Genomic DNA, 13,186 nt, shown 5'->3' on the forward strand with positions numbered 1-13,186 from the left:
CACTGTTTTACCGGGCCAGAGTGGCTGGGTTGTGACCTTCAGAAGAATTTCTTAGCCTTTTTTCTCCCCTTATGTGAGTCAGGAAGGCTAGAGGAGGCTGAAGTTGGGTAACTGCCCATCCTCCAGGTCAGATAAGGCCCTGGTAGTAATCCTTAAAGGCAGGCCTTTGTAAGGGAGAACAGAACACTATGGGCATATTACAAAATGGTTACTCTTCCCCTTCCCCTGCCCAGAGCACAAGGGGACTTTTCTTCCACCTTCACCATGAGAACCTGGTAGGGTTTCTAGAGGTCAAACTCACAGAAGTGTGAGGGTCCCCCTGACACAGGGCCCCCAGGAGCTTTCATTCTCAAGCTAATCCACACTCAACCTCCAGCAAGTTGTCAATTACAGCCTAAGTGTTCCTACCAGTTACTGACTCCAGCAGCTGTTTCTCCCTGTAAGCTGGGATTCTCTGAATTTGGCTGTCACGCCAGTTTTTTCCCTTTTTTTTGGGGGGGGGGGGGCGGTGCCCTTCAATTCTCTGATGAATTTAAGAAGAGTTGCTGATTTTCTGTTTTCAGCTTTTTCTTGTTATGAACATAGCAGTGTCAACTTCCAAGCCCTCTACATGTCAGAAAAGATGTCAACTTGATTTTAAGTAACCTGAATATAGGTAGCTTGTCATCTAGTTCCCTTCTCTGTGCCAGAGTACTTAGTACAGTAGATTTCTTTCAGGCAGTAGTTCACTCTCTAAGTAATTTTTACCCTTTAGAAAGTGAAATTGCTAAATGGTAACAAAATACAAGATGACATTAAAAGAATGTCGCTTCTAAGTTTAAACTACAACTTTTTAACCATTTTAACAATAACTGGTTAATTTAGGTGCCAGAGTTCTGATTAGATATTACCGTTGATACTTCAGCAAAGGCAGAGCCAAAAATACCAACTGATACGAAGTTGCCAAATAAAATTTTTAGGAAGAGAAACCATCAAGAAGCTCTGAACTTGAAAATAAAAAATAAAATAATGTTAAGGTCCTAACTGAAAGACAAGAGATGTGGCTTAGAAAAAGCAAGCATAAGTGTTAAAAATTTCATTCAACAAATATTTATGAAATGCCAACTATAAGCCAGATGCCATGGGGACAGGCAGAAAGCTTCATGGAGACGGTGGTTTTTAAACTGCACCTTACATTACCCCTTGGCCTCTTTCCCTTCTCCTAAGTCAATCCACATTATAGGAGGAAGAGCGAGATAGATTAAAAAAAAAACGGAGTCAAGCATGCTCAGTTCAGTGCCATCCTCTCCATTCTAGATATGTCTGCCTGCAGAAAAGATATAATCTGGTCTTCTCTCCACTTGTGATAAAAAGCTTGCCAGCCCCTGTGATGGAAGCCTGTAGTTTACCCAGCTGTGCAAGGGATGGGGAAGATGATTCTAATTCAAGGTGATGTATTAGCAAGCCTATGTTATATGCCCACAGGATCTAAAGCCCCACTCTTTAATCATTTTTATCAGAAATAAAGGAGACAGCTGATTCCTGGGTGCTTCACTCCCATCCCTCCCCTCCCTCTGCCCTTTTGGTTTTGAACTTGGTGGGGGGAAAATGGGTATTACTTATTAGGCAACTCTAATCCCAACGAACCCCATGTTGTCAAGCCACTTTAAAAATGTACAACATGCGCATATTTCACTGGAGTTAAAGTACAGAGAACACAGGAAAGAATGACAAGTAGTGATGTGGATTATAGTCAGATGAGTTTTTTTCTTGCAGTCAATGGGGAACAACTGATGGTTTCTAAGAAAAAAAGTGACAAAAAATTTTAGGTTTCAGAATAATTCCTGCAGTAAATGATCTGCAAATAAAAAGATAATGCTAGGACAATAATTAGAAAGCTACTACAAAAGTCAATGGGATTGGGATTTCCTAGGTAGCACGGTGATTAAGAATCCGCCTGCCAATGCAGGGGACATGGGTTCAAGCCCTGGTCCGGGAAGATCCCGCATGCCACGGAGCAACTAAGCCCACGTGCCACAACCACTGAAGCTTGCACGCCTACAGCCCGTGCGCCGCAACAAAGAGTAGCCCCTGCTCGCCACAGCCAGAGAAAGCCCACACAGAGCAACAAAGACCCAATGCAGCCAAATATTAATTATTTCAAAAGTCAATGGGGTCGATATGGCATTGGCTAAATAATGATATTGCCAAACCACAAAATATTATGCAGCAGTTAAAAGGAATCCGATTCATTATCTTTCTATACTGACAAAGAATGATCTAAGACACAGGGTTATGTTAAAAAAAAAAAGTTGCAAAACCATGTGTATATTGATAATATCTTACCATTTATATTAAGTGCTCATATTATAATATAGTTTCTACCACTAGAAATATGTATATGCAAATGAATTGAAAAAGGACAGAAGAACGGCCTAACTAGTAACAGTGCTATGTCTCTAGAGGTGACAGTCAAAGACACCTTTAATGTTATTTGTAACTTTCTTTAAGAAAAATGTATTTGAGGGACTGCCCTGGTTGTGCAGTGGTTGGGACTCTGTGCTCCCAGTTTCGGGGGCCCAGGTTTGATCCCTGGTCACGGAACTAGACCCCACATGCATGCCACAACTAAGGAGCCTGCGAGCTGCAACTAGGGAGCCTGCCTGCTGCAACTAAGACCCAGCGCAACCAAATAAATAAATATTTTTTTTAAAAAAAAGAAAAATGTATTTGTGTGTAACTTTTATAATTAAAGACTAATCTTAAGAATCAAGGGGAGAAATTATGAGGGCCTTGCCTCATGTAGTAGAAATGAAAAAATGGAGAGCTGTTGCAGATGAGAGGATGACACACCTGGTAGGATCTACTTCAAAGCTAACACGCTGCCAATCAGAGGATGTGATCACAATCCGTAATAAAGGATCCAGGAGTTTCTGTAGGTAGGTAGCACCATATACCTAAAGAAATACACAAGTAGGAATTTATTATGCCAGCTCCAAATATCTTGCATTAAAGAAGACATTCTGCTCTGTACATAATCACTGTTTGGCATATCTCCACACCAAAAAAAAAAAAAAAAGATAAATGGATACAAACCTTGAAACAGAAGGTCATTATTTTACTGGCCAAGCTGTTGCCTCGGAAAAGAGTCTGCATGGAGTCTGCCAATTCTACTTCCTTAGAAAACATGTTCCAGAGCAGTTGGTAGAGTAAATGCCGAGAGTCAAATAGAGTCACTAGAACTCGAGCTAGTTCATCCTGAGAACAAAATAAAATCGTGTCAGTGTAAACAGTTCCATTTTTCCTTAAGCAGGAAACTGAAAGGCAAATTCAAAGCTGACAACCACCTGCTGAACTGAGGTATATGGTGAATGATTAAGTTTTTCCCCTGGGATTTATCTGTGTATATCTGTCTATGACAGATGACTATTTCTATACACCTACAGTAGCTGCTAACTCTAAGGATTAAATGATGAAAGGTAAAGAGAGGCCAAGGCTTTACCAGAAGACAAAAAAAATCCAGGATTCAGTTCAAATCCTATGACAAAATGAAAGAAAACAGAAATAGAAGATGATGGCAAAGAATTTGATATGCACAGATCATTTTCTTAGAAAATCAATGAGGGCAAATAAGACTTCGGTGACCACAGAGCTCTACTCTCTTCTTATATGGTCAGGGAAACTCAGTGAACGCTGAACACGGCTAGGCAAGAAACAACAAAAATGGAAAAACTACAGGATTTGCAGCAAGTCAGGAAAAAGACCTAGGCTGTGCATTCAGAACCAAAAGATTAGCCAGATTTACATACAAAGTGGGGATGGGTGGCTAATTCCCATCTAGGTCCTAAACGATACGCCTCGTAATTCCCCACAGTAAAGTATCTTTTGGTACACTCAAGAAAAATGAACGTGATAGTAAATCACTGTTTAACCATACATGTTGGGAAGAGATTTAGAGAGAACAGGGGTAGCCATAATAAGATGGCCCAAACTTCAATCAGTGACAACAAAGCCAGGATCATGGCCTGTAGCTCCTCTAATTCTTATCCGGTCCCAGGATTATTATAATCTGTTATTCGAATAAAGGAAAAAATTTAACAATCCTAACCACAGATAGCTGAAGCCAAATACGATCCAATACGCTGCTATACTTCCTACAGTTACATAATACATAATTGACTAGATATAAAAATTCTATCCTCCATTTTAAAGCCAAGTGTAATTACGAGAGATAATTCACTTACAAAATAAAACTATTTTTAGACTGCTGTGCTAGTTTTTTCCACTCTAATCCCTCCCCTGCAAAATTCTGAAAACTTTAAGCACCAGAATTTATTTATTTATTATAGTATTTTAATTTAAGAATAACATAATAAAAATAACATCATAAATCCATAACATGTTAGCATAAACAATAGTTTTGGTAAAAATAATTATATTTTCCAAAACAACAACAACAAAAATCTGTGAAGAGTAGTGTTGTTTTGTATTTTTGCATTTTTTAAAAGTGTCTGGCTTTATAAATGGTAGTTGAATTTTCATATAAGCACCAGAATTTAAATTTACAAAATAGAACTAAAATTTTTAAAGTTATCTTGTATTTTGTTTCGATACAGTTCAAATAGATCTGGCCTAATATAAAAGTCCTTCTGTAAAAAAAAGTCATTTCGTATAAAACACATAAGAAATGATTTACTGAAAGAAAACAAAATGATTAAAGCCTCTTGGACTTAACTAATTCTATTTTATTGAAAAAATTACTGATAATTTTTAGCGCTAATTATAGGTAGGTGCTAAAAGGTAATTCAGAATTCCATTTTCAGAATATATGAAGATCTGTGAACTAATGTTAGGCTTCAAGAGGATTTCAACAATTTCCTTTTTCTAACTCACTAGCTACAAGCAGGATTCCATCTTCATTCATTAAACAATTACTTACTGAGTCATTGTTATATGCCAGGTTGTACTTCAAGACCTGGAACTACAGCAGTAAACAACACAGACATAGTCTGCTCTCATGTAACTCACATTGTGGTGGAAGGAGACCAAGCAATCAAATAAACAAGATAATTTCACATAGTAAATAACTGCTGCAAAGAAAATATAACAAGGAATGGAATAAAATGACTGTGAGTGTGGTTTTGATTGGATGGCCAGAAAAGACCTCACTAGGAAAGTGATATCTGACTTGAAACTTGAATAACAAGAGACCAGGGAATAAGTATTCTAGGCAGCAGCAGAAGCAAGGGTGCTCAAGGGTAGAAATAAGCCTAACATGTTTGATGGCCAGTGTGGTTTCAGTCTGGTGAACAAGAAGGAAAATGGCATAAGATGATGTCAGAGATGAGGCAGGGCCCAGGCTGGGTAGAGCCTTGTAGACCAGGGTAAAGAGTTTGAGTTTCATTGTAAGTATGAAGAATAAGATCCTACAGCTTTTAAGCAGAAACACATCTACAGGCAACAACAGATTATATATAATTAGATACAATTATAGATATAATTATAAATTAGATATAATTTACTAAAATGAAATGAAATGAAATCATTTTCAGTACAGTATAAACTAAACAGCTTTTTAACATGGAAAGGGACAAGCTTTCTCAAATGTTTAGCATATGTTACCAAAAATGATATGGTTCTAGGAAATTTTTTATTAACAGATGCCAAATAGCCATATTATGTCTTCTGTATTTAAAACAAGCAATGTCACAATTTCAAATGCAAATAAGAGTGGTTAAATTTTTAAAAAATTGCATAACGCATTACAGAAAAAGAGTTGTGAACTAGAGGTATATCAATAGTAAACAGGCATAAGCCTTGAATTCTAGTTCTAGCATTACTAACAACTAAATATGAGATTTAACCCTAATTATCTCATTTAATATATGAATACACCAGACCAGATCAGGGGTTTTAATTTTCTTTTGATGAGTGTTCAAATGGAATTTTTCAGTGGGTCAGGTAAGGAGTTTGAGTTTTACTTTAGATATGTGAAATAAGATCCTCATATTTAAGAAATCTAGTGAGGGCTAGAAGAGCCAACCACTTTCCACAGCTGAAAATCACTCAAATAATATCTGAAGTTTCTTCCAGCTCTAAAAGTTTTAGCAATTAATTCAATTCATTGATACACACTACTATATAGAAAATAAACAAGGACCTACTGTATAGCACAGGGAACTATATCCAGTATCTTGTAATAACCTATAATGGAAAAGAATCTGAAAAAGAATATATATATATGACTCAATCACTTTGCTGTACACCTGAAACACTGTAAATCAACTATACTTCAATTTAAAAAAAATTCATTGAATGAATGAATTTTGAAGCTTCTGCTATGTGCCAGGCACTGTTCTTCTCCTCTTACTCAATGAACTTACCCACTGAGAACAAGGGACCACATTGGCCAGAGCCATAGCTATTGGGAGCTCTCCTTGATCACCCATCATTGTGACCAACTCTACCAGTCTCTCAAAACGATCTGCCAACACCGTTTCTGCAAGTGTGTCAAATTCTGTGCCTTGTTGAAGGATTTTTGTCAGAACTTCCATAAATGTAGCTCTTGTCTGAAGATCTTTGTGATAACCTAAACCTGATATAGACAGACAGATGCAAATTTACTAACATGGTCTTTCTGAAGTAATTCCACTTGTCTTACATGCCAGTTCTCTAGGTTTTACATTTCTAAATGAAGCTTTCATTTTATCTCACCTATGGAGTGCATGAGGCCACTGTCCACGTTAGCATTGAGTAAGTTTGACATTGCCAGGACTGTACAGTGCCTCAGTGATGCCAGCCTCCGAGACATGCCACGTTTCCTGCCACCTGTTTGTGCATTTTCATCTTCAACTTCACTACAGTCGTTCAAAAGGTTCATAAACAATGTGAAATACCTGTGAAATAAAAAGACTGACCCTTACCCAGTGAAGGCCACATCAACCAGATAACGAATCAGACATTCTGAAACCATCCCATGTGCATCACACGAGTGGCTCTGGGTATCTGCTTCTCTCCAGTCTTGGGGTAATCAGCCAGCATGGCTCATTATGAAGTGTTTTGTGTTGAATATGATTTTATCCTGACAAAGCTCAGTACATATTTCATAATATAAACACCAAATACATGCAGTGTTTCCTGGCAAATGCATCACTTTTAATGTTTAGAATATAAAAATTAGTGGTCCAAACAGTTTAGACAATGACATTTTAAATGACTTAAGGAGGTGATCTGGGTTTTACTACCAATAAAAATTCACCAATCGGACTTCCCTGGTGGCGCTGTGGTTAAGAATCCGCCTGCCAATGCAGGGGACACAGGTTCGAGCCCTGGTCCGGGAAGATCCCACATACCGCAGAGCAAGTAAGCCTGTGCGCCACAACTACTGAGCCTGCACTCTAGAGCCTGCGAGCCACAACTACTGAGCCCGCGTGCCACAACTACTGAAGCCTGCACTCCCAGAGCCCGTGCTCCGCAACAAGAGAAGCCCCCACTCGCCGCAACGAGAAAAAGCCCACGCCTAGCAACGAAGACCCAATGCAGCCAAAAATAAATAAATAAAACTTTTTAAATTCACCAATCAAATTGTTTTCTTTAAAAACCACAAAACACTGGATTACTGGACTGAATGTCAATATTATGACATAGTATGAGTGTGTTTCATGTTTGGTCATTGCAATCATTGTTGCTTTTGTTGTGGTCATCCATTTACAATGCTTGGTGTCAGTTTATTTATCTCTTGTAAAAATAAAATACAGTGTGTGTGTGAAAAAATACAGAGTGTTCAGTAGAAAGTAAAAAGAAAATAAACCACAAAACACATGTGCATCACATGAGTGGCTCTGGTATAGGGCTTCCTATACAAGCCCTATCATGGATAATATTGCTTCAAGCACATGTTATATTTTGTGAGACAGCGGCTGATGGCCATAATAACAAAGCAACTGAGGTCCATTTTCTAAATATAATCATTTGCTACTTTGGTTATACTTTGTTTTGTTGTGTGTGGGCCTTTGTTTTTTGCTTTGTATTTTTGGTGACTGAAATTTACTTAAGAAATAACTGTGATTTGGCTTCCATCAATTCCACACCATCTCCTTCCTCAGGCTGCAGCGGAAGACCAGCCAGGAGTGAAACTACTGCTTCCATGCTTGCCTGGTCCAAATCTCTGAAGAAAAAAAAAGTTTAAAGACCACAAATCTTTCAGGTTCTTCCACTCCACCTTCCCCTCAAATAAACTTCTTCCTAACAGATACAAACTTTAATAACTACCTATTTCATTAAACAAATTACTATGAAAACCTAAATAATGTGAGTTAATATGCAGAGCCCAGAATGCCAAGACATTTCAAGTTGGGGAGAGGGTGATAATAACTTTCTACAAAGTAATCTTGGCAAAATGACTACCTTAAATTAAAAGCACAAACTATGGAACCAAGGCTGGCCAAAGAAATATATGTGAATGGTTTTTGTGTAATACATAATGTTTAAATATTTCTGATACATTGCAGTAAGTGTTTATCATTAGAGCAAACTTAAGCAATTACATTTTAGAAAGACTCAAAACGACTAAGTTCCTCAAATAATATCTTTATCCAATCAAAAATTAAAAACAATCTAAGGCTTTATATACCTTATTTTCCAACTGTAGACTATCCTCCCTAAACAGACAACCCAAGCTTTCCAAACATAACACTCTCTCACATTTTTTACTGAAAGTCTTTTAGTTAAAAAGAAAAAAAATAATAAAGATTAGTATCTTTATATAATTCAAATGCAAAAGCTTGATATCCCAAAAAACAATTTCAATACACATAAAATATATGTATACAAACTATAATGAAGTAGTAGTAACACCTAGAGTAAACCTGCTGATACTTAGTTGAAGGTCTTTTTTTTTTTTTTTTTTTACCTTGTAAGACATTTTACATCATCATCTGCTGCTTGGTTTGATGTTCCCATAACCCAATCTGTCAGGTATTCTACCATCTTATTCCTATAGAATGGCAGAGAAAAAGAAAAGAGGACACAGCTTTTTTAAAGCCACACATACACTTTTAGTCATATAAGAATTTTTAATAGTTCAAGTAATTTTCCAAATCACCCAAGCAACATGACAATTTCATAAGAGAGATACTGCTATTACAAATCTAACAGTGAGAAGGGCGCAAACATGAGCAACCTGGGTACCGATCCACCACATCAGCCCTTAGCTATGTATCCATTTGGATACAGAATCAAATTCTTGGCCTCAAGTGTAGTGTAATTTTAGAAAAAGGGAGCACTGTCATGGGCACAAAGGTTTGGGAAATTTGAAAAGATATGAAGAGAAAAAAAACCACACACACATAAAATGCTCCTTTTTCACCTTCCCCACTTCCCATGATAACCAGGTGCACACTATTTTTCTGTACTTCACTTAACATAATAAGATTTACAAGACTTAACTTTGCTCTTTTGAGAACTCACCTAAATTTCATCTCTTGACAAAATGAGAGGTCGTCTCTCCTTGCCATCATTACCTCCACTAACTGACACAGTTTCGTTTTTATTTGAATTGCATGGACCATATTCCCAAGCACACGAACATATCTAGACACAGAAGCATTAAAAAAAAAAGATCCGATATAAACAAAAGAGAAGATTTTCTAAATGCTTTCATCTCTAAGTAAAATGATTAAATGTAACCATAAGAACTATAAGATTTTCATTTTGTTTATATGAGAACATATATAACTTCTAATTACTTTATTATTACACCCTAATTTGGGTGCAACAGAGAAAAGGATAGCAAATTATTTCACTACTAACTACCGATACCAATGCGTCTGCTACACTTCAGTAGAATGCTTACCTGACCAGATTTAACATCATTGTTTCAATGCTAGCTTGCCCCAGATGTTCAGAGCTGCCTTCAGTATGATTATCTAGTAAGTTCTTCATTATAGCTATGGTTTGCTCCACAAACTGAGTATTGGTGTCAGTCAATAAAACCTATACGAAGAACAAAACATTGGGAATTGATTTGGGAATCAATGCACAGCAGACAGACCACAGAGAGACAAAGCTGCCTGATCTAACTGTCATACACATGCAGAAATTCAACCACGGGCACATATCCAAATGTGCACATAGATACACAGACACTCATATCCATACCCAAGACATTGTTAACCCCAGGCACGCCCATGCACTAGAGTCCCTAAAAAGCAAATTGACTCCTACATTAGACGATTCTTCTTTTTGCAATGTTTTCACCTATTTTTTTAAAATTGTAAGTGAAAGTTCATGCCAGTATCGAAATTAAATAATCTAAAAGGAAAAGGCTTCATTATTTCAAATGAGTCACTCTATTCACAGGGAAGGGTGAAAAATAAAACAGAGAACACTTTACCTGCCCTTGGGAGTCAAAAAACTTGCTGATGGTATTCTTCAGTTTGTTAAAGAGCATTGGATAAAGAGCAGGACTCAATTCTAGACCCACCAGATCCTTAACATTGGTCCGTATCTGAAGTCCCACTTTCTCATGGTTACAGACCATTAAGGATAGCAATCGATCCATAAATTTGCTGACAGGTGTATCTGCGTTTCCCTCTGAGGACATCACTGAAATCATGGAACCCTTGCGTTCACTGACTGGGCCCATGGGTGGGCTATAGGTTGCCAGGCCAGAATTGCTTCTCTGCTGCAGGCATACTCCCCCAAGGGCACAAAGGAAGCCAGTCATGTTGATCCATTCTTGTAGGGAGTCTGTGTCAGACAAATCTATGGATCCTCCTCCACTCACATGAGACATTCGCCTCTTAACGATGGTCTTGTGAAGGCTTTCAGCAGCCTAAACACAAAATTTTTATGGAAAGCATGAATTCAACCTCAATTGGTTGAGAGATTTGACAAATTACTTTTTAATCCAACATTTCTTCCATGACAAAAGAACATTTTTTACATTTAAAAAATCCAAGTCTTCACTCTGTAATTTCTAGTCACATCAAGGTACCTTACTGCTTGAGGATGGATGAGTCTTAAGTTACAGAATTGAAGGTAGTGATACACGTATATCCAGTATCAGATACAGAAGGTGGTGATGGACTGCAGTTCAGGAAGGAACATACTTTCAAAACATTTGCTTATATCAATTCCTGGACACAGAGGCCATATCTGTGCTGCTTCAAGGAATATAAGCATTTGGAGATTTTTAACCAAATAGTGTGTGCACTTAATAACTTAGTGATTGCTGAAGTTCAAGTGCTCTGGGATCAGCTTTGTAAACACTGTACTACTATTAACATATTGGGTTAGCCAAAAAGTTCATTCGGATTTTTCCATAAGCTCTTGCAGAAGATCTTATAGATTCCCACATGGCAAGATGAGAGTAACCAAGTGGAAGAACCACTGAACATAGAAAGGAGTGTAATGAAGGAGTACAGAAAAATTTAAAAATCAATAGAAAAAAATAATACTCTACAAGAATTTGTAACGTGACAGAGGAGGAATCTTCCAGGAGTTCTGGTCCTTTTAGTTTATGGAATAGAGATGAGAAAGAAAAACTTACTATGTGTAGCAAAAAATTTTCAGATTCAATTTCCCAACTGCTTGCAAGCATAATACTCACCTTACTATAGAGGATATATCAACCTAAGAAAGCAACATATTAGGGACAATCTGTGACATGGATGATGTAGAAGTGCCACTGCATTTGTTTCATTAGGTATGTCTGTTTTATGGGGAAAATGACCTCTCATGAATGACTGCTTTGAATATGGGACTCTTAAAACTTTGCCATTTCTTACAGCACATGGATTTACTACAGTTGTATCTAGTATTAGAATATGGCTACATAGCTCTGCTGTCATGTAGCACATTATCTCTTTTAGGACCTACATTATCAGGTATTTATGCAAGTTCCCTGATCAGGAGTTAAGACCGAGCGGGGCTCACAATATGGATGACTTAATGTGTAGCACAGTGAAAGAACCATTGAATACAACGCTATGCTTTGTTTTTTTTGTGGTATGCGGGCCTCTCACTGTTGTGGCCTCTCCCGTTGCGGAGCACAGGCTCTGGACGCGCAGGCTCAGCGGCCATGGCTCACGGGCCCAGCCGCTCCGCGGCATGTGGGATCTTCCCGGACTGGGGCACGAACCCGTGTCCCCTGCATCGGCAGGTGGACTCTCAACCACTGCGCCACCAGGGAAGCCCTTTACGTGATCTATTTTGACTAAGAGGTTGACTGGGCTCAGTCAAATAATGAATCAACTTCACACCTTCAACGATATATGCAATAATGAGTCACTAGCATCAAACATAGAAAGTCCATCGCAAAAGAACTTGCAGACTGGCTTATAAGCAACAATGTGGTAGAGCAAATATATGGACTGAATTTCATACTGAGATTATCAAACACTGTCAAGTGACTGAATTTTTTTTAGCAGCAGCAGGATGACTGAGTACTTGGCATATTGACTACATTTGGGCTGCAACACAGCTGAAAACACTGTAGTTGGTATATGCATGATTTATTTCCTTTATTCATCAAGAATTTGGATCCAGTACCACTTAGATATCTTCTTAATCTGGTTTCAGCTCTTCAGCCAAGTGTTCGTACTGAACAGACATTATACTTGGCATTGATGTTAATTAACGCATTATGGAATAATGTATTAGCAGCTAAGGCTCAGCTACCTAAACAGTTATTTGGCATCTTTATTAATCTTCCCACTGAAAATAAGAAAGAGGAAGAAGAGCTCAGAAGACCAGCTCCATCACCTTCGTCACCTGCAGTTAGTCCTCACAGCAGCAGTAACAGTGAAACTCATCAGAATGGAGGCAGTGATATTGAAATGGATGAGCAACTTACACACAGAACGAAACAGATGCAAGAGCAACTTTCAGACACAAAGAAATCCAAGCAATGAAATTCTGACAAAACTGCCAACAGTGGTGAAGATGGAAGCAGTGGTCCTGGAAGCAACAGTAATGGATCTAGCAATGAGGTGAATTCTACTAATGCAAGCCAGTCAGCTGAGTGCTCTGGTAACGAGGGACAGTCAGAAGACACTGCTGATTTGAAGCCCTTCAAGAAGATGCAGATCATGGTCATAATCCTCTTAAAAGTAGTTGTGGTACGGATCTTTGGAACAGAAAGTTAGAAAGTCAAGCAGGCATCTGCTCAGAGGATTCCCAAGGCCCATCAGCAAGCAATGGAACA

The 13,186-nt window shown here is 38.1% G+C and overlaps 1 protein-coding gene across 2 annotated transcripts in view; it reads right to left on the reverse strand.

Annotated features, from left to right (window-relative positions):
• Positions 1-13,186, reverse strand: part of NF1 (neurofibromin 1) — a 250,014-nt gene that overhangs the window by 112,786 nt on the left and 124,042 nt on the right. For both annotated transcript variants that reach the window (XM_065897305.1, XM_065897304.1), the window contains exons 21-29: positions 10,373-10,813; positions 9,833-9,972; positions 9,448-9,570; positions 8,891-8,974; positions 8,030-8,146; positions 6,694-6,875; positions 6,363-6,574; positions 3,076-3,237; positions 2,833-2,936 (exon numbers count right to left, since the gene is read on the reverse strand). In XM_065897305.1, coding sequence (XP_065753377.1) covers positions 2,833-2,936; positions 3,076-3,237; positions 6,363-6,574; positions 6,694-6,875; positions 8,030-8,146; positions 8,891-8,974; positions 9,448-9,570; positions 9,833-9,972; positions 10,373-10,813 — 1,565 coding nt within the window. The remainder of the gene's footprint in view (positions 1-2,832; positions 2,937-3,075; positions 3,238-6,362; positions 6,575-6,693; positions 6,876-8,029; positions 8,147-8,890; positions 8,975-9,447; positions 9,571-9,832; positions 9,973-10,372; positions 10,814-13,186) is intronic.

The sequence above is a fragment of the Phocoena phocoena genome, chromosome 19 (assembly GCF_963924675.1).
Source record: "Phocoena phocoena chromosome 19, mPhoPho1.1, whole genome shotgun sequence".
NCBI lineage: Eukaryota > Metazoa > Chordata > Mammalia > Artiodactyla > Phocoenidae > Phocoena > Phocoena phocoena.